This window comes from Monopterus albus, unplaced genomic scaffold (assembly GCF_001952655.1).
Source record: "Monopterus albus unplaced genomic scaffold, M_albus_1.0 scaffold350.1, whole genome shotgun sequence".
Classification (NCBI taxonomy): domain Eukaryota; kingdom Metazoa; phylum Chordata; class Actinopteri; order Synbranchiformes; family Synbranchidae; genus Monopterus; species Monopterus albus.
In genome coordinates this window covers 55,440-76,619 of record NW_018128230.1, presented here as the reverse complement: position 1 = coordinate 76,619, position 21,180 = coordinate 55,440, and the positions used below count along the sequence as shown (strand labels likewise).

The following is a 21,180-nucleotide window of genomic DNA, read 5'->3' as shown; positions in this document are numbered from 1 at the left end:
TGTTTGAATGGGAAAGGATACAGTACATGATTACATACATTTTTTTTTAAAGAATATTTCTAACAACTTTCTACTCAATCACTTGCTTGTTCTTTCTTTTTTTGTCTTTGTGTGTGTGTGTGTGTGTGTGTGTGTCTGTCTCTCTCTCTACATGTCACACAATTTCATGTGCCTTCTGGACCCATTTCTCAATTAGCTGCCACAATTAGGATAACAATGTAGTACAAGAGAACTGGGATGATAAATTTAGCAATAGCAGGAAAAGATGAGGAAAGGAACTACCTCAGTTTATTCCCCCTCTCCACTTCCCTGTAACTTCGTGTCATTCAAAATGCACTGTAATCTCCCTTATATAATAGTTATGTCAGTGGCTAATCATCTAATTCTTCAAGTAGAATTGTTCCATGCTGTATCTTCTATTATTCACTGGCAGTGGGTCAGCGTGTGTGTGTTCAGTACATGTAAGAAAGGCAGTCAGGCCTTTGTCGGCTACCTTTGGCCTCCTCAGTGGGAGAAAGTGCCGTAATGATATTGCACTGGGCTTTGCTTCTTATGTAATCCTCCCACCAGTTTGAAACGCCACCACACTTTATTAGAGAGCCTTGTATTAATGTAATGTAGGTGTGTGCACAAGTACACATGCATGACTGTGTGTGCATCCTCATCAATGAGATGGGCTTTACATCACCATCAGGCAGAGCAGAGAGCAAAAGCTTTAGGAACACACAATTCCTGTGTGAAGTCATGAGGGATGTGTTAGCCTTGTATCTTCCTAGATGCAGAGAACGGGGACCATTTTTATGAGTGTGGTTGCCTGAACATGGGATTTTCCCCCAATTATGCTCCTGTTCTTGTTGTATATTAGACTAACAGGGCCAGATGGTAAATAAAATGAGCAGATTTAAACATGAGTTCCTGTTGGAGTTGCTCAGTTTGCCATAACTTTGTGGTAACTTTGGAATATGTTTATGCAAAACAATGAGTGGATTTGATGCCCTTTGTAAAGGGAGCAAATGTTGTTTTCACAATTTTATTGTTTTCCTGAGAGCTGCTGAGCCAGTGCTCGGTGGATTTGCTGTGAGCCCATTTTGCTCAAAGCCTAGTCCCAGTTATCAGAGGAGAGGGAACTAAATATGGAGGATGGTGACCTCTGATTTCAGCCAGCCAATAAGCATGGGAGCCTGAAAAACGCCTGACTGTCTTTTTGCCTTTCTGTTGACTCCTCCATTTTCTGACCAAGGCCAAGGTCAGAGTGCAAAGCCAAGTTAAAACCTTATAGTTTATGAACAGTGCACAGGTTTGTATGCTTTCACAATGCATCAAACTATGGGAACGGTAGATGTACAACAATTAATTAGTAGTCTATTGACATAACATTTATTGGCCATTATGGGTTAACTATGCAAAAATGATAAAAATTTGATTCCAGCTTTTCAAATGTCAGGATTTCATGCTTTTCTTTATCATATACGGTATAATAGTAAACTAAGTATCTGGGGTTTTGACTGTATAAGAAGCAGTCGACATAGGTCACAGCTGAGCTATGTGAAATTTTTACAGCTGCATTTTATTATTTTATAGACAAAACAGATTAATTAATAATGAAAATACTTATTTAACCGAGATAAACACTCTAATTCTCACTATTTTTGTTTTCCAGTCTTTTTTTTTTCTATACTGACATTAGATGCAATCACGGCCATGGAGATGAGTAATAAAATAGTTACTGCTGGTAATGAAAGTATCAGTGGTTTATGTCTGACTCACTGGTATTTCTACTGTAGGTGGGTTGTGCTGCACTCAAGCAGCTTGAATTACAACTGCTGACAGGATACATACACACCACAGCAAGCATGCATAGGCACACACAGTATATCATTCTAATCAAATCTTGGCTCTCACTGAAAAGAAATAAAAGAACAGACAGTAAGATGAAGGCAAAAGCAGCAGTGCTGAAGTCTGACTGAAGATATGAGGCATATGATTTTCAGGATGAACTGCAAGGGTTTGTTCAGGTTGAAACTGGTGGCACTATGCCATAATATTCTGCCACAATGTGGATTCAGGCTAGAAGTGGATTATTAAGTGTTCTTCTGCAGTATTGATGGCTTGTATAGGGACTGCTATTGCAGTAGTATTATGGTTGTCTCTCTGGCCTCTGGCTGTTCCTGACTAGCTGACTGGGGACCAGCTAATTGGAGGAAGCCCTGGAGGGGAAAGGTGAGGTAGATGAGAACTAGAGGAAACGGTGGTAGTGGGGAATGTCAGAAATTGTGCATTCTCTGCATTTAGACTGACTCAGCCTGCAGTGTACTGTATGATCCTGTATCTCTGTGGGAACACAGTGTATTGCTGCTGCCATGACAAAAATCTTAGTAGCTACTTTTTACAATTAGAATTAGATGCTTTTTAATGACATAAGGATATACATAAGTTTTCCATGTTTATAGCACGCCAGTATATTTTGTTAAGAGGGTATGTAGTTACAACAAGAATGTCAGCGTCATCTGCATTTCCATCATACAATAGCCAGTGTCTAATGTCATGGCAGTAATTTTACTGTCAGTCTAGATGCTGATGAGTAATGATCAGCAGCATCATACATTATGCTTGTGTGTAGAATCGAGACTGATATGCAGGCACTTTGTTTTTACTCCACCACTGCCTCTACTCACTCCTCTGTCACCATGATCAAACCCAGCTTCTCTTGCCTCTTTCCACATGGACTGTTTCTCACTATAAGAGGGCAAGATGTGGGTGGAGAAATCCATTTCTACCCTCATTAACACTCGAGATAACCACTGAGTGTGTCCAAAGATCCTGTCGATGGCTGTTTAGTCTGTATGAGACAGATTTTGTGCAGCAGAGGGAGGTTTATGTATGTCTCTGCCCTTGACCCTGCTCTGCTGATCAGTGAAACCTCCACGTTCTATCTCTTCTTTTCTCTTTCAGACCATCATGGAGCAGTTCAACCCCTGCTTACGGAACTTTGTTGCCATGGGGAAGAATTATGAGAAGGCTCTCGCCAGTAAGTCCTTTTTTTTCCTCCCTCATTTTTGTCTGTGTTCCCTGTTTCACTGCAGGTTCAGGCACATAGCCAAGCCAGTACTCTGTCTGTTTCTCTTTCTTTCTTCCTCCATATATAAATCCATCTACCCATCATCATGGAGCAGTTCAACCCCTGCTTACGGAACTTTGTTGCCATGGGGAAGAATTATGAGAAGGCTCTCGCCAGTAAGTCCTTTTTTTTCCTCCCTCATTTTTGTCTGTGTTCCCTGTTTCACTGCAGGTTCAGGCACATAGCCAAGCCAGTACTCTGTCTGTTTCTCTTTCTTTCTTCCTCCATATATAAATCCATCTCCCCATCATTCTTTTTGTCTTTCAAAAAAAAAAAAAGATAAAAAAAAGGGACAGTTCTTCTACCATATGGGCAGGTCTTATCATGTGTTGCACAGCCTCTGGCATGGCTTTTACATTGTAGTGGAGGTGTATTCAGAGAAACACAAAAGGCCTCTAATCTGATGCAGAAGTCAGGACAGCTCACTGTCAGCAGCCAAATGTGTGGATACATGTATATGTTTGTTGCCCCCTAAACGCTTTGCATGATTCTTTGGGGACTTTTCATTTGCCCTCTGGCTTGGGACCAATGCCCTAAAACATCCCCACAAAATGTCCTGTCATCCTTAGCCCAAGGACAGGCTCCTTCAGTCCAACCAGTTCAGCATTTAGTGGGATTCTCTCCTTCTCCAGGCCTGCGCTCTTTTCCCCTGACACACACAGTAACTAATCCTGGGCTTGATGTAGATAATAGACAGACTGGCAGGGGATCACTGAGCCATTAAAGACCCAGTTTGCAGGACTGGCTTGACCCAAGGGACTACGATGCTCTGATTTACAGGAGCAGGGCCTGGGAGAACACACTTCCACCCATATGGTGCAATCACTGAAATTATTCAACACCAGAAATGCCAAAAGGGCTCCATGGGCAGGCATGCTGGATCTGGATATGGGAATGTTCCAGGTTTTTCAACACAGCTGTCAATCACTGTAAACACAACAGATGCAGTACAGACAAATGAGTGACTCCAACTGCCTACCAAACATACCCTGGAACTTGTTATGCAAGTTGCTCTGTAGCATGAGGAGGATGATGCAGGTCCTGATTAAGAGATGTGTGATTCTTCTTTCTCTGCTCTAGAGTGAAGGATGGGTGATGGATGAGTAATTCTAAGATGAGCCCTTTACCGATTGTCTGCCTTCCAATCAGAAATCCAGTAATCCTCTCAGTCTGTTTCTGTGAGCCCCCCCTCCACACATTTCATTAGACAGAATTAAAGTATCCAGCTTCTCTACTCAGACCCCCTTCAGCTGCACACTAACTAGTTACAACAGCAGCAGCATCGGCAAGAAGTATTTAGTGTCGGACATCTCTCCCACCATCCTACTTGCACAGTCTCCTACTACATATGTGCAAACTCCCATGTACACACACACACATTCACACACATATTTTCCACATCAAGCAAGGCAGTAAGTCTGTTTGGGATAATGATGAGAAATCAGCCATGATGCTCTGGAGACTTTGCTTTCACCTCTAGGGTGTTCCCCCAGCAAGTGAGGAAGAAGGAGGTACACACAGTCTTCTGCTGTTGACTCAGCTGTAATTGGGATTAGGATTAGCATATGTACCTCAGCCTTGGAGCAGAGCTGAGAGGCTTCCAGTCTGGGAGACTTCCTTTATTGCAGAGCTGCCTCTGTCTGCTAGAATTATCATGTCCCTGCCAGGCTATTGTTGTAAATGAGTCTCTCACCTGGCAGCTGTCTGCAGGCACAGTGCCCGTCTGTCACCTGAACCACAGCTGAATTCACGTCCAAAAAGCAGTGTCCATTATTCACTGGAGATGTTCTGATTGGCAAGCTGTATGGTAGAAATCACTGGAAGTTCACTCTTCCCTATGTGACCTTTGTTGTCCAACAGAGAAGCAACTGGAATAATGGGGGTTGATGTGGATATTGAGCTGGGCAAACAGGAGTACTCTTGATCTTTATTTGGTTGGTGAGGAAGAAGAAGAGAGATGGTTGCTGATTATGATTAGCCTCATAGATTGTTTTGTGTATTGTATATTAAAGATCTAGACCTAAAGTCAAGCAATTTGTGTTTGTGTGTGAATGCAGAGGTCCTTTTACCTGTCCCCTCTAATAAAAAAACATGGTGCAGTATGCCCACCTGAAGCCAAAACATCCAACGATGTAAAGGGGCCCCCAGCAGGTGAATGAACCTTAATCCCTCTGCTAATCAACAGGCTCCCCAAGCCACCGTGTCACCCTGCTGCTCAGTGTTCAGAAATATTGATGAAAAAGATTAAATGAAATAGAAGAAGGAAAAGGCAGTTGAGGTTAACAGCATGCGATTCACAGCATGACACTGCTATTTCCTTGGTGGGACAACAGTGTTTTCTCAGAGGTGTTGACTGGCAAATATTGAGTTTCGATGGCCCATTTGGTCACAGATCAACAAGAGCCCAGGAATAGGAAATGGTCAACTCAAAAGGATCCAATTGCTTTATCATATACTACCACCCAGGTGCCCTGTTCCAGACAGCTAGAAAAACCTCCCAGAACTCACTTATTTGGCTCCCTTTATGATTGTTCATTTTTTAAATGCAGAACACATACTATACATTTAGCAGAAATGACTCATCAGTTGATCATCATTATTGTGGGCGATATAAATATATATTTTTTTTCATAATAATTATCAAGATTGTACTATCACCCCCCCACCTCCCTTTTATTAAATCACTAAGCCATAAAATATATATACATATAAACAGGAAATGGTTTGTGTTTGTATGTCTTACTGATCAAGCATAGATTATCTGTCAGAAAACAATTCTCTCTTTGCAAGCAAGCATGCAGAATTCTGACAAGATGATGTAAAAGAATTACGGAATGACATCAGCAATACCTTATTTTCTGTTGACGAGAAGCTGTGATTTACTTATTCATAAGCATCTGAGACAAAGCACAGGTGAAAGAAAGAGTGCAAATGTCTGTCACTGACTAGAAAGAAGTTTTCACTTTTGATAATTTTGTTTTGTTTTGTTTCTTTCCAAATTTGAAAAGACACTGTGTCCTCTAACGTGTAACTTAATAGCCGCTTTGTGTTTTGTTCTTGATTCTCTTTGCTTCTAGATGTGACATTTGCTGCCAAAGGCTACTTTGATGCTCTGGTCAGAATGGGTGAACTGGCCAGCGAGAGTCAAGGATCCAAAGATTTGGGTAAGTGACTGGGACACACTTGATACTGTAAACACCCGCCCCCGTCTCCCGTTTTCTGTCTCAGTGATGGCCTTGGTAACGCTGACCTTCAACAGCAGCATCATTTCTTTGTAGCCTTATGCACATCATCTAACATCACCTTCCTGTCTAAAAGGTGTCATGGAAAACCAAGTACTGTAACATTCAGAGAGCAGTGTGTGGGCTGATACCGGAGGTGGTGTTTTTTTTTTTTTTTTTTTTTTTTTTTTTTTTTTTTTTTTTAATCGGATGTCTTACTGAATCGTTTTAGTCCTAAAGCAGTTTGTTGTTAGGTGGTGTCCTGGAGGAAATAACATTTCAATTTATTGGCCTCCTTTTGTCAGAGAAATGTTAGATATCTGAGAAAGATATCTGTCTGGTCAGCACAGTGATGTGGGAGATTAGTTATTTACAACAGTATTGATGACAGCAACATGTTTTCATCAGAGCTGAAGATTATATTTTGAAGAAGCATTTTTAGGACCGGTAGGAATTTACCAATTTGATGCAGCGTAATAAGCATTGCAACTTTGGCGGTGCGTGTATATCATGGCAAGTAGGTGCGTATGTCTGTGTGTGTGTGTTCTGGTTACAAACAGAAAGGTCAATGGCAGAAGCAACACCTAGTTCTCTATTAGTCGGTAGTTTCCTAGGTGATCTGCGACTGAGCGTGTCTATATTTGATGTCAACAGCTCATGGGAAATCAGCTCCTGTTTGAAGAAATTCCCTTTGCTCTGATTGTGCTTTCAACATCAGGATCTGTGCAGGAGTAGCTGTTGATTTGACGGGGTCTTTGTTGCGGCAGAGCTGAGATCTAGTTTGGGTTTCCTTTAGCCCAGCCAACAGGGACTGACATAAAAGTGTTCTCAGGATGTTTTATTCAGCACACGGCTCTCCCTCTCCTTGTCTCTCTATCTGGCGTCCCCTGTGAGGTTTTTCATTGATTCCAAAGTTTACAGCACTGCCTCCATGTTGAACTGAGCCCCCGGTACAACAGGGAGCTCCTCCAGGTCAGACATTCTTAGTTGAACTTGTCATGAAAAGAGAGCAACATGAATGATCTAGTCTTTTCTTGCACCACACAACACTGTGACTCTAACAGCAAGAAATTCTATATTTATTGTCAGATACAGTCAAATGTGTGTCTGCATTTCAGTGTTTTCTGGTCGGTGAGTCAGCCTTCATTGTTGCACATATTCCCAAGGGAAGTGAAAATGCTGATTTTGGAACTTGGGCATATAAAGTATACTGTGTGTGGATGTATATCAATGTACTCACCTTTTTGTCACAATTACAGTATGTATATGAATGAATAAAAAATATATATATAATTTTAAAAAGCTGTGCTTGGAGGAACATCTGCAAAGGGCTGGATATGTGAAATGAGTCATTCTCCTCCACCACAACACTTATCTTACATGCAGGCTATACCAAAGAGTGATTCACTCTGTACATTTGTAAGGTGAAAAAGAAAGGTTGCGATGTAGCTGAAGATATTTGCCATTGTTGTTCACTATCACACTATCACACTCAACATTCCCCTGCATGCCACTGTGGTTCCCAGGGGAAGGGCTTTTTTTCCAAGCCACCTGGTTTTTGTAGTCTCCACCCTTGGATCAGTGCGTCTGCCCTGACCAATGGTCAGACCTCAGAGCTTCCTGTTTAAATAGTGGGAGAGCTCAGAAATATCAACAGATAAGAGAACAAGGGGGTACTGGAGGTTAACTAAACAACCCACAGAAGCTAGGTAGACAACAAATATGGATGTGAAATATTGCTTGAAGATATCTATCTTAATTTAATTTCAGAATGACATTTCATATCTCCCTTTTGTTATTGGCCTAATCTTTCCCATTAAGAGATATTTCCATTCAAAGTATTAGAATTTTCTCTTTAAGTAAAGTGAGTAAATAAGCCATTTTTTTGATTGTTACTTTGCATCTCAGTAGGTAACCTGCTTCTAATGTGGGTATTGATAGAGCATTTAAACATTACACTCCCCTTTGGGTGATATTAACTCAATGAGAAATGTATTTCTCAGGCTGTCAGACTCCCCCTGATTAGTGTTGCTTGCTTGTTTCGTTTTAATTAATTTAAACATCAACTTTTTTTCTATGGCCTATCTGTATGTGTGCATGCTCACACATGGATGTATGTGTATGGGTTTGAGTTCTTGTTGCACCTCTTTAAAGGCTGTTAATTCCATAGAGGCATAGTAAGAGACTGGCTGCAAATGGTCCCACCTACACCCCTAAGAGTCGGCAGCTGCTCTACAGCTCTTGTTTCCTCCCCCTCTCTTTTCCTCCTGTCTTTCACACACACTCATAAACATTATGCTTAGAGCAGGGAATGCAATTACCTTGTGAAATAATGCTCTCTGTTGCTGTTTTCATTATTAACAAATGCACTACAGTATAGCCTGCCTTGACTCTTTATTCATTCCTTTGGAGCACAGTACAGCATGTTCCTACAGGCATCCACCCTGGCGTGTGTGTACTCTATGTGCATACATGTGCCAAAGTTATACTTGGATTGTGGTGTGCGTTTTCTGTGTACAACTGTCCTGTCATTTTATGTGTTTATACAGTATAAGTGTTCTTTTTTTAATCCACTTCTGTATATATCCACCTAAAGAGTCTCTCTATCTCTCTCTCTCTCTCTCACACCAGCCCCACTACTCCCACACACTCCCTCCTACGTATCCTCCTCTGGTTGGGCTAATCATCGCCTGTCACTTTGCCGCCCACACACACATGCATGCACATGCAGACATGATAACACGCAGACCTGCTCCCCCTCTCGTGTTCCCTTCTCTCCCTTTTGTTTATGCCATCCTCTTCTTCTTTTATCCCTCTTCATGTAGAAGGAGTGAGCACTTACTGTGACATGTTTTGCTTTCCACCGCCTCTAGTGAAATACAGGAAATGTAGAGTTTGTTGGGCTGGACATATTTAAGACAATCCTAACCGACCAGCTCTGCTCGATTGTGTTTATATTCCCCTGAACTAAGAGGACTGTTATTTACCACCAGGCCCGAAGCCAAGTAGGCAATTTACAGGTTTTTACTCCTTCTGAAATGCTTAGTATTTTGATTTGCCATCGTTTCAAGAGTTATTTTATTTTTGTTGTGAGCTACAGAAGTCTAACTTTTTTTTATTTTTTATAGAAAGCTTTTGATTACTGTAGGGCAAACGTCAGGTGCATCAGCTACATTGAAATCAAGTGGTTTTAGATCCAAAACTATGGAGACATAGTATATCCCACTCATCCTATCCTAAACTGCACTCTAGGATTATTATTTGTGATAATATTGCTAATATTACTGTAGGTTGGTTGTGTTTTACATTACAAAGTCAGCAAACAGCCTTAAATCTTTTTGTTTTGTTTTATGTTGGTTGTTTTTATGGCGTTGAATGCAAAATGCTATACCCTGCATACTGAAGGTGCAAGTAGATAGGCTAAAAGCTGTAGGCCTTTTTACAACTTGCCAGTATTGTGAGTCTGTTCTTTTAGCGTCCTCAGCTGAAGTAGAGTTGAGAGCTGCTCTGTGCTTGGCTGGGTGTGTTCCACTACTCTGCCCTACATGGCTAATGTTTCACTGTTTGAAGTTAAAAGAGTGAGACTCAAAGTGAGGCTACAAACTGAGTACTGTTTGTATCTATGCATAAACACAAACATAATGTATCTTATACAGTATATTATGGCACATTCTAGCTGGCGTTCCTTTGTCCTGTTCTCTGTTTTACAATTGAATCCACTTCCTCCTGGCCATTTGGCTGCTAAGTTTGTGTTAAGAACCTGAACAGGAATGTGAAGTGCTTACAGTTCAGCATGTACTGCCAGCGGAGATCAGATATCTTTCTCCTCTCTTATCAAGTTCTGTAACCTTGCTAATTGCCACATTTTAATAACACACATGTATGATTCAGCATAAATATATGCCTTTTGGGAAATTACATGCTTTAGAAAGCCATATTAAACAGTAGTCAAACAGTGGATTGCTTAAGTTGTTTCTGGGGAGAGGGCCCAAGGGGTGTGGGTTATTTTTTGGGGTGGGGGGTGGGGGGCGGCATAGCCCTCCCAGTAATTACCTGAGAGAAGGGGTTCAGAAAAAGAAGAAGGGGAAAAAAGGTTCACACAGGGCCGCAAACTGATGTAGCATAATTGTCTTTTTTAGGTTAATGGATCTGGGACATTCTGTAAGCGTTAAATTTCTTCTGGTAAATGGATGTCATCTAAAAGGCTAAATGACATCTTGGCATCTGCTGCTAAGAGCAGAGGTTAAGGGTGGCAGTTGGAGTGTTAACTCTGACATGATGTATTTGCATGAGCACCCATGGCCACACATACAGAAGCTCTCCCAGTCTCTTTCTTCCCCTGTCTCTGGGCTACCTCTCTCATCCTCCAGCACCTGTCCCTGTTTAAATGAGAGCAGAGGAGCTATTTTCTTAGCTATGTGCCACCATCCCAGGGGTCCCTGCCTTCTCCTGCTCTATTTCTGAGGCACGCATTGCATGATGGGAAGCCAGTGGCCTCCACACTCCATATCAACACACATTTACATTGCCCTTCATTTTTTTTCATGGCAGTGATGTACTGAAGGTGAGCCTACAGTAGATACAACTGGGATGGACATGAACAGGACAACCCTCCCTCTCTGTTTGTTTCAGATGAGCAAAGCACACAGTTGCACTGCAGTGCACACTTAAGTTCTATTTAAAGCCTGACTTGTGTGTCATCTAAAAGGTGGTATTTCATATTATAAGAAATACAAACCTGTCATGGATCCTTCGCACTATTTCCCCTGATTGAAACAAGATGTGACTGTAAAAGTTAATAACAGAAACTAGAACAAGGCTTCAAAATCAAATGCAGGTTGTGACTTAAACTTTCATTTAAAAAAAAAACATCCCGTGAGAGAAACTTAAATTGCTGTAGTACAAACCCAACTTTTGATAACTTATCAGCTTGTCCTTGGTGTTGACAGCATACACTAAGTGATGAATTACAAGCACTTTGTTTTGACAAACTTGGAAGAAACATGAAGGAAGACAGGAGAAAGAAAGAGAGCCAAATAATGGTCAGATGTATACAGAAGATAGAGTAACAGCTCTCAGAGTAAGAGCTCTGTCCACTCTTTGCAGCAAAGTCATCTAAGTATGAAGTTCAAAGTGAAGAAACTCTTAACATGAAAGTGAAACCAATTTTATTCTAGGGAAAACTACACAGATGGAGAGAGCAGCAGCTAGGGAGGCACAGAGAGGAATGGTAGGTAAAACCCCTGGAGAATGCAGTAATAACAAGTGACACCTCAATGCAACTGAAGCGATTTTGTTGTGAACTCAGACGACATGTAAGCCTTAATGATAGCGCTGTTTTCTCCAAAGCTGTATAGCAGGGTTACTTGCACTTGAGTGGAGACAATAGGAAAAACAGTGGATTCATGCAGCTACCTGTTTAGGTATGGAGATTCAAGTAGGGGCTGAATGGAAAAACTGAGCTCTTTGACTGTGTGTGTTATTTGATACAACAAGTTAGCCCTAAGAAACCAGGGTCTCTAATCACAGACGGTGTGTATTCAAATCTGCTTATGCACTAGAGAAGGGATAATAGTAGACTGGATGATGTTTCACACAGCTGTTGAGGTCTGTGGTATTCTACCACTGCCCAAAGCCCCTATCTAGCAAATCAGCTTGCATATCTAATAAAATGAAGGCTTAAACTAACACCTAGTTCCTGTTTGCTCCATTTAAAAGTATTTTACTTATTAATGTAGTTTCAGGTATAATTGAATTGTGTTTAATTAAGAAATGTTCTCCAAATATTGTAGTTCGTATCACAACTAACATTCAGAGGAAATTGCTCATTATTGTATAGCCCTAATACCGTCTGCATGTGTGCACACTTCAGGGGTTCCTGCAAAGTCATCAAAGACAAGATATAAAACCCACACACCTACAGAATGCATATTGCATAAACCATCCACAATGTGAACATACCAGTTAAATCGCACAGTCACATTAGCATGACATTGACTGTGGTGTTTAGCCTTGTTCCAAGCCAACCTTACCACAATGCATTCATTACTAATTGTTTTAATTATGTGCATGTTGTAGTAATAACTAGCCTTGCCCATCCAGATTATATCTCACAACCTCAGCAATATGATAAATGGACCAGCCAGCTGAAAAATGTTATGGACCAGTCAGCAGTACTGTAGAGGGTAACATGCAGCAGTTTAAGACATTTCAGCTATGCAGGACAGAATTATCACCTTCAGAAAATGTGTGTTTTATTTGCTTAGTATTAGCTTTTTCCAGTTCTTTTTTTCATCCTTATTACTGATAAACTTGAATATGATACCTGGGTTTTCTGTGTTACCAACTTTAAAACAGTTAATTATTTTGTTAGCTTTCAGAAACTGCTCGTTTGACAACCATTATGTGGCTGAGATTTGTGGGATATGCTGTTACCCAACTTAAACTACTATTAAAAAAATACCTTTGTCAAAATGATAAGATGTTCAAAGTCTGCAGTGACTGCAGAAATATAGTTTTATCTTGGAATACATACTGAAAACCTCACTATTACAATTCAGCTATTATAAAATGCATTGCGTGTTTAAGGTAAGTGGAGCAGCAGCTTTAAAAGAGGCCAGAATTTTGACTCATGGACACCAGATGGTTTGGATTTGCTATATATACAGTGTTAACCAGTAGAAAGTGCACAACCACCTACCTGAAACCTAAATGTTTAAGATTACCTGCAACTACTCTTTGGCCCACTTCTTTTTAGCAGTCACACAATACATTTAAAGCCTTGATTATGGCCTAAATGCATGACACCATTGCTGGACAAACTTATATTAGGCTAGTAGGTTGAACAGCTGTGATAGCTGTGCTTCCATTCTGTCATACCAGTCTTTGTTTCCTATGGGAGGGTGAAGCAAAGCGGGAAAAAAAGGTCAAACTAAGTTTATCATCCAGTTTACAGAACTACTAAATGAGTGTGTGTTTATGAGAGTGTGTTCCAGATTAACTGTGTTTAGACATTGTGGTTTCACAGAGACTGGATTTACACATGTACCCAAACACACACACATACATTTTACACTCACACAGCCACCCAGACTCTCAGCTATTATCTACGTCTCGCACGTTGTCCTGCTGCCCCATTATACTACCCCATTTGTTTGTTTCCTTGTGAATAACATGCCAGGTAGGCAAGTATTAACACCACAGTGCTCCTTAGTCCCACACACTGCTCGCTCACACACACACATGCACATACTGTAGTGTGCACGGACTCCCCAGGTGGACTCGCTATACTTTCCTCTCCAGGGAAGTACAGATGCTGATGTAATGATAGCTGATAGTAAGGTTGGAGAATTTTTGAACAGTGTTTTGTAACACAGCACTTTTCAGTCGCTGCCCCTCATCTAGCAACTTCTCCCATGGCAACGACCCTAGCATTATCCATGACAACCCGTAATGAATCCAGCTTGACCTTCACCAGTGATTCAGTATCTCTCCATCCACCTCCATTCCCTCCCTCCCTCCATCTCTGTCTCCTTTTTTCTGTTCAGCATTGCAAACTTTTACTGCCACATTGTTTTTTTTTTTTGTTTTTTTTATTCTTTCTTTCTTTTTTGTTTCTCTACCTGTGTGGGCGTAGTATTGCTGCTGTTACACAAGCAGTCAGTAAGCAGTCCACAGAACCTGATGTCATTTGTCAGGGGACAGTCTGTTAATGTGTACCCAAGTTCTGCAGCCATGCTTTCGTCTCTGACTCAGTAGCTAGCGGGCATGTGGTGGCTTGTTGCTGTGCTGCAGGTGCAGATCAACCAGAACTCCCCTCCCTACAATGGAACTATTGTGTTCTCTCAGCCAGGGACACAGGCACAGTCGAAGAGAGCTGGGAAGTATTGATAAAATAATAATCAAGTCTTTGAGGGTTTATTTACTGTGAGTGTGTTGTGTATCTGTTCCTAACAAGGCGCATGTTTCTGTGAGTGTTTGTGAGCTTGTCACTGTGGCTATCGGCCTATTTGTCACGTCACTCTCTTGGCTGGTATGCGGATATCCTTGTCAGGCTTGCAGCTCTTACACCAAGCCTCACAGGTTGTTTCATGCCTGACAAATATGTTCTGTATGAAACAATAACACTGGATAACACATTGAAAATTTCTACATTATGTCTCTATAGATTTTTATTGAATTCTAACTTCCCCTGAAGGCTGCTGTCCAGTTTTTTGTTACTGTTGTGGTGTGATATGATATCATAAATTGCCATGGTAACTGTTTGCATCTCCAAAGTGAGTTGTTTTTTTTCTGTGCTTTGGTTGGCATTGGACATTGTGCAGTAATGAAACAGTCCTCTTAGTTCAGGGGAATGCAGATGACAAGATGATGTCTCAAGATTAATTTATTCATTACCTTTCTGGCTTCTTGGAAACACCCTGCCCTACTGCAAGTTTACTTAACATTTGTGTATTTCAGCGGCACAGTGATGACTGCTCATTTGTTAATTGATCAAGCTAGATGAAGCCACAGATGGAGTACCAGGGTTTCTAAGCCTGAAGGGCTGTGATCAGGGATGAGTATCTGTAAGCTGCTTAGGATGCCTGCTGGGAACTGATAGGATGCTTTGGCCTGCTTTTCTGCTCCTGTGAGCCACAAGATCCACAGACAGGTTGGACCATGGGCTTTGTTGAAGTTGGCAAGATGGTTGAAATATCATTATACTACTTAGTCATTATTTGTTTCGGTGTTCATAGTTAAAGACGCCATAATTGTAATGTCAACAACTATAACATCTACTGTGGGCACCTAGAAGTGGAGGCTGTTTTATAACTAGATGATGAATGACAAAGGAGTAAAACACTAACAATATTAAATATCTCTTCATAGGACAAGTTGTAATTATTATACATCATTAAATACTTCAGTGTCATTGAAAGCACGTAGTTTGTTATATGCTATTTGTTAAATGTATTATTTACTGTCTATAAATGCTAAATAGGGTGACCAAAGTGAAGTGGTACTGACTTCACTACAAAAATGTATTTTTGGATTGATTTTATAGAATATACCACTTTGCCAGCTCTGCATTTTTTTTTTACTGTACTTAACTGTACCTTCCCCCTTTACAAATCTGAAGCAACAATCAGCTTTTTTTTTTCCTTTGCTACTCCATCAGTCACTTCAGTGTTGTTTGTCTGTAGCAATTTGCACTGTACATGCTGTGTGTTGGGACAAAGACCATTCCAGAGCCCTTTAGTGAAGTCTAAAATTTGAATTTCTGAAACAGCATCAGCAGAGGTTTTGGTTTCACTTACAAAGCATTTGGATACTGTATATACTCTTACAGGTCAGCTTTCAATAGAGGACACAGCAGAGGAGTGTGAAATGAGACCAAAAATAACTCAAACACACAAATGCAAATGGTTTACCATATACAGTATTAATGTTTGCAGTAAGTCAGTGATACAATAGTGGTCTGCTTTTTATTTTAAAGCATGCTTATAATAAAATTTGAAAGAGACTGTAATGCTAATGCTATGCTAATAAATCCATCCATTATCTATGCTGCTTACCCTGAATAGGATCACGGGGGCTGGAGCCAATCCCAGCTGACACTAGGCGAGAGGCGGGGTCCACCCTGGACAGGTTGCCAGTCTATTACAATTCAGTTTCTTGAATGTGAACTTTACAAGCCAGTGCTATCTGATATCAATAGTTTTCACCAGGCAAACAAGTAAACATCCCATATGTCAGACAGAACTAAATCTAAGGGGCTTTGGAACTTTTGGTCAGGGTAATGAGTGTGTCTCATTTTCTGTACATGTACAGTAGATCTCACACTGTCTTTCCAGGTCTCTATTTGTATTTGTGTCCTTCGCTCAATGTAGCTCTTTGTGTTCCTTTTCTTGGCAAAGCACTGCATATTCAGAAGCGGCAGCCTGTAGGTATATGAAAATAAAACAATATCACTAGCTGCATGACCCTTCATAACGCTTCCCTTTTGGTTATTTCTTTTTCTACTCCTTTTAATGTGGAGACTTTAACCTTTCTTTGAGGTGTTTTTTCTTCTAGAAATCACATTGCCTGATGTTAGTATTAATCAAAGAAAGAGAGGCAATAAGTTTGGTCTCCACAAAATATCAGTATTTACACGCCTGAAGAACCAAATTTTAATTTTAAGCATTTTGTCTCCTCCAGCTTGTTTTATTTTTCACTTTACTTTCTCAGTTGCCATTACTTGTTTTTGTTTCATTTTCTGTTACCTTGTACCAGAAACAAACCTGTATCATGTTCATTGTCCCAATTACAGGTCTCTTGTCTTGGATGTTTGCGTGTCGTGTATAACTGCATGAGCTTTGCACGCTGGGGTCTCTCAGTTTCTCTCTCCTGATTTTCTTTTCTCTTCTTTTTCTCAGTTTTTCTGCTGTAGAAAGGCTGTTGGACTGTTGTTCATGTGTTCTCCCCATTTCCCTTCTCTCTGTACAGGGGATGTGCTGTTCCAGATGGCTGAGGTCCACAGACAGATCCAAGTACAGCTAGAGGAGATGGTTGGTATTCTAAGCTCAGTGTTTTTAGCTGTGCATTTCAACACTACAGCACTTTCAAGGCTTACAATGTAACATTTTAGTAAGAATTTAAATACAACAACAAATTATAGCAACAGTGATACATTTTAAATTGGCAGTATGTCTCTACTGCATGATGCTCCTGAGCAAATCTGCCCAGCCATGACACAAATTAGTCCCTGAGCTCTTAAGCCCCCATGGGCAGATGAACTCATATTGAATGTACCGACATGCTGAGCTCATATAGATTCAAGCTGTTAACACAGTGGTGGGAAGTGTGCTAATTGAACAGTAAGGCATTCTGGATAACATGCTTGTTTGAAAAATTATCTGCACTCAATAATAATTGTATACCCGTGCATCTAATAAAGTGAAAGGTCTGGACATTGGTGCCGTGTTTCCCTGCAGTTTGAGCACCCACAGATAGCTAAATGATAGGTTCACATCTTTTGACATCATTCAGTACTGACTGCCCAAATGTACGTAAGCCTTCCTGTGTTTTACTCTATACCAATTCATCAGGTCTCATCAGTTTACAGTCTAGCGACTGAATATTGTGTCAGATAGCACTGAATTGGTAACGTAGTGAACAGAGACAAGCTGTGACAGGCCTCACAGACAATATGAGAAACATGTTTTCAGTGACTGAGTTAAAGAGGAAAACATAATTTAATGGCTTATTAATCTACAGTATCGTAAACAACTTAGAAAATGCTTACAACACTTCTGTATGCAGCATGCATAAATGATTTGAGCATGTTATTGAGGTTCTTTTGTGCTTTCTCCCCAGTTGAAATCTTTCCACCAGGAGCTGCTGTCCGAGTTGGAGAAGAAGGTGGACCTGGATGCTCGTTATCTAACTGTGAGTATCTGACTAGCTCACTTTCCCAAAACCCAAGAACATCCTCAATCTAATAAGTGTATTCGATATTTTGGAGCATTGTAGTGTTCCATTGATCCTCTTAAAGAGCCCATGGCATGCTCATTTCCAGTATTTTAATTTTTAACCTTGGGTACCTCTACATTAGCTTTGCACCCATTATAACTGCAAATAGTCAAATTATTTCAGAACGATAAAACCCAACTCCTGTTGCTGGTCAGGAAGCTACGACCACTCATAAACAAAACAAAACAACAAGAAAAAACTGACTAATAAGCTACGTTTTCGACAGTGACAGTACCTCAAATCCTATCCCGACATGTTTGAGCCAGACAGCATGATGAACTGCAACAGCATTAATCAATTTGAATTTCTCCTCAATAAATAGGTAAACAATTGTATATGTACTGATGAAAAGAGAGTCTAAAAAAAGTGGGTAAATGAGAAACCCCATATTTTAACTGGCATAATGCAAACATGGTAACTTCTCCAGCCTTACAACAATTTTCTCTACAGAAACAAAGCATTAAGAGGCATGCGACGTGTGTGGTTTTTTTAAAAACTTACCATTACATCACACCGAGTAGTGGAAACTTCAGGGTTGGTAAAGCCATCCAGTGGTCACTGCGTCTTCCCCCACACGACCACATTCAGTCCCAAAGTAGTGAAATTACTTCCAACAGGTGGTGGTGCAATAATATCACGGACTGTTAGAATCCTCTCGCTAACCCGCAGCACATCACATGCAGCAGACGCACTGGCCTCAAGCAATCAAAACAAACAGGTACTGTGCTCTGGGGGAATCCAGCATTGATGAGCTCATCATTCACTGCCTCAAGGTGCTTCACTGCCTGGCTGCCTGGAGGTTTCCAGCCGCTCCATTCACGTCACATTAGACCCGTTCAGGTAAAACAACAAATCCCTGTACAGGAACACTCCCGGATATGCAGTAACCTCAGGCCCTATATTTTTCTTCACATCCCCTGGTCACAGTGCAAGCAGCAGGAGGTAAAGTATATCCACAAAACCGTGTGCAGTCGAAAAATCCCGCTTTCAGTATGGCATTGATGGATGTCAGGCAAGCTCGCATGAACGTGCATGACCAGGAGAATTTGCCCATTCAAGGAAATCCGTGAACTATTGCATAAGACTTTACACAGTTGGAAAAACAGTCAGTCACCAGTGAGTGTTTATGAGACTTGTATAAACCAAGTTGCTTCTGCATAACAACATACATACACCTCAGTTTTCAAGCTTTCAGTCACATTTAAGATAATTCATTGCTGCTGTACTGTAACATTGTAGACAGGTCAGAAAACACAGACAAGCATGCCATGGGCACTTTAAAAACCCATTTGACTGAAGTGATAACACACGGAGTTGAAACTGCGTGTGCGTTAACATGAGGATGAAAGTGTCCTTAAAAAATTAGAAGATGCATCTGTGATACAGTAAGATGTGTTTTGAAATAACATTTTATGTCTACGCACCCATCAAGGGGATACTGATTATAATAAACCCCTCTTGAAATGTGAGTGTGCGTTTGTTAGCACTGTGGAGCAGGTCTACGTGTGATATCTTTAGAATGAGTGGGTTGCCGCCTGAGTGTGGAGCAGCAATGCTGTCCATTGTTTTGGTGGATGGGATAATGTTATTGTATTGGGATAATGTTGTCGTTATTGTTTTGCATTTTTGGAAGGACCATGTTACAAGCTGCTTTGGCTTATAGCCACTCACTCACTCACTTATTATTGATTTTAAAATTTACTGGGGTTGTTTGAAGGTTATTTAGGCTTCTGGCCTCTTGGATTATCAGTAAAGTCAGATGTTGTTGTGCTGAGTTCAATTTAAAAGCATTACTATTCTGAGTAATCTCTGACTCCATGCACATCTTCCAATTTTGTGTTTGCTGTATAAGTTGATATGGAAATTATTTGAAAATGTTTCATGATTCCCGCATTAATTCAGATGCATAAACAATTTCAGATATTTCTGTCTCAGCAGAGGCTATCCCTAGGGTTTTAACATCCATTACTTTTAATGAATATCCTGTAGATCTGCTGCGGTGATAATAGCAGTCATTTTGCTTCAGACTTTGTGAATTAATCATCAGAAATTTTGACTCGGTTCAGAAAGATTAAAAGGGAAGCGTGCTGGTGTGTGTGTGCGTGTGTTGTTCCCAGCAGTGCATCTCTTTATTCTCCCTCGCTGTCTGTTTCTCTTCCTTTTGTCTCACATGATGGCTCAGCCTGGGTTTCACAACACTCTTTACACAGAGGTCAGATTTAGGGCATAAACCTAAAATGCGAAAAATTGCATATAGATTAAAAGTAAAGAGGAGCCGTTCTGGCAGATCACCTTTTAGAGAAAAGGGTCATCTATCCACTTTGTTTCTGATCAGATTTAAACACACTAATTAATTGCTTGCAGTCACAGCCAGTGACTTAAAGTTGTGGGTACAGACCCTGGCAACAAAAAGTCAACAGACGTTTGCTTTGTTAGTTAGGGGGAACATTCTAGCTAAATGAGATGGATGTTTGGGGATATTGTCTTGCCTCCATGACCAGGAAAACTAAAAGCAGACCTTTCACAATAGCCAGCCGTGTCTTCTCGAATCATTACTATGATGTATGTGCTTGAGATTTTCCACCAGGGAGCTCTTACAATCAAACTGTAAATGTGTATTGCAGAGCAACACATACTGCTGCATTCTTTACCTCAAAGATTAGGAGGGAGTGATGAAGATGAGTCACTCAGAGTTATTTGGTTACAAAGACTACACCTGTGGAACAGTTTGTATTGTCTGTGTCATGTTGAAAAAAAAATCAATCTGGCAGAGAAGCTCCTGACATGGGAAATTAATCAATACAAATGGAAAATTCCAGCCACTTTTGTAGTTTATTGTGGCGACATGGTGAGCTGTCTAAAAGATCCCAGTCTAGCTCAGATATACATATCATCCATCTCTGTTACAAAATCCAAACATGGCATATGTCATAATTTTAATCATCAGCCTCTTCTGTCCTGCTCCTTTTCAGCCAAACGATATCTCAAGGAGTCCTACCTACACCCTTAGTGTCTTACACCATGCAAATGTGGGTGTTGAACCCTCATGCATGAGCTCTCGTCTGCCAATTTTGCCTTGTACAGAAACCACATGAGCTTTGTCACACCAGACACAGTTACTATAGCAACAGAGCTTGTACAGCACGGAAACAAAATTGTTTTGCTCAATAAATAAGTAATTAAATAGGCAAATTAAATAAATAAACTCTGGCTGTAAAATGACTGAGCCAGTCATTTTGCATGTTCTACAAATCACTTTTCCCCTTTTCACTACATTAAGAAAATCAACTTGAGACCTACTTGCGATGGATAATCAGTTTGAGAGACAATCGCAAGTTATGCTAC

At 40.6% G+C, this 21,180-nt stretch overlaps 1 protein-coding gene across 6 annotated transcripts in view; it reads left to right on the top strand.

Annotated features, from left to right (window-relative positions):
• The window catches only part of LOC109974841 (brain-specific angiogenesis inhibitor 1-associated protein 2-like), a 48,815-nt gene that overhangs the window by 9,784 nt on the left and 17,851 nt on the right, over nucleotides 1-21,180 (top strand). For 5 of the 6 annotated variants that reach the window (XM_020625256.1, XM_020625258.1, XM_020625255.1 and 2 more), the window contains exons 2-5: nucleotides 2,953-3,028; nucleotides 6,196-6,282; nucleotides 16,810-16,871; nucleotides 17,680-17,751. In XM_020625256.1, the coding sequence (XP_020480912.1) occupies nucleotides 2,953-3,028; nucleotides 6,196-6,282; nucleotides 16,810-16,871; nucleotides 17,680-17,751 (297 nt within the window). Of the gene's footprint in view, nucleotides 1-2,952; nucleotides 3,029-3,166; nucleotides 3,235-6,195; nucleotides 6,283-16,809; nucleotides 16,872-17,679; nucleotides 17,752-21,180 lie in introns of those variants that run through there. The other variant, XM_020625259.1, reaches the window with a different exon arrangement.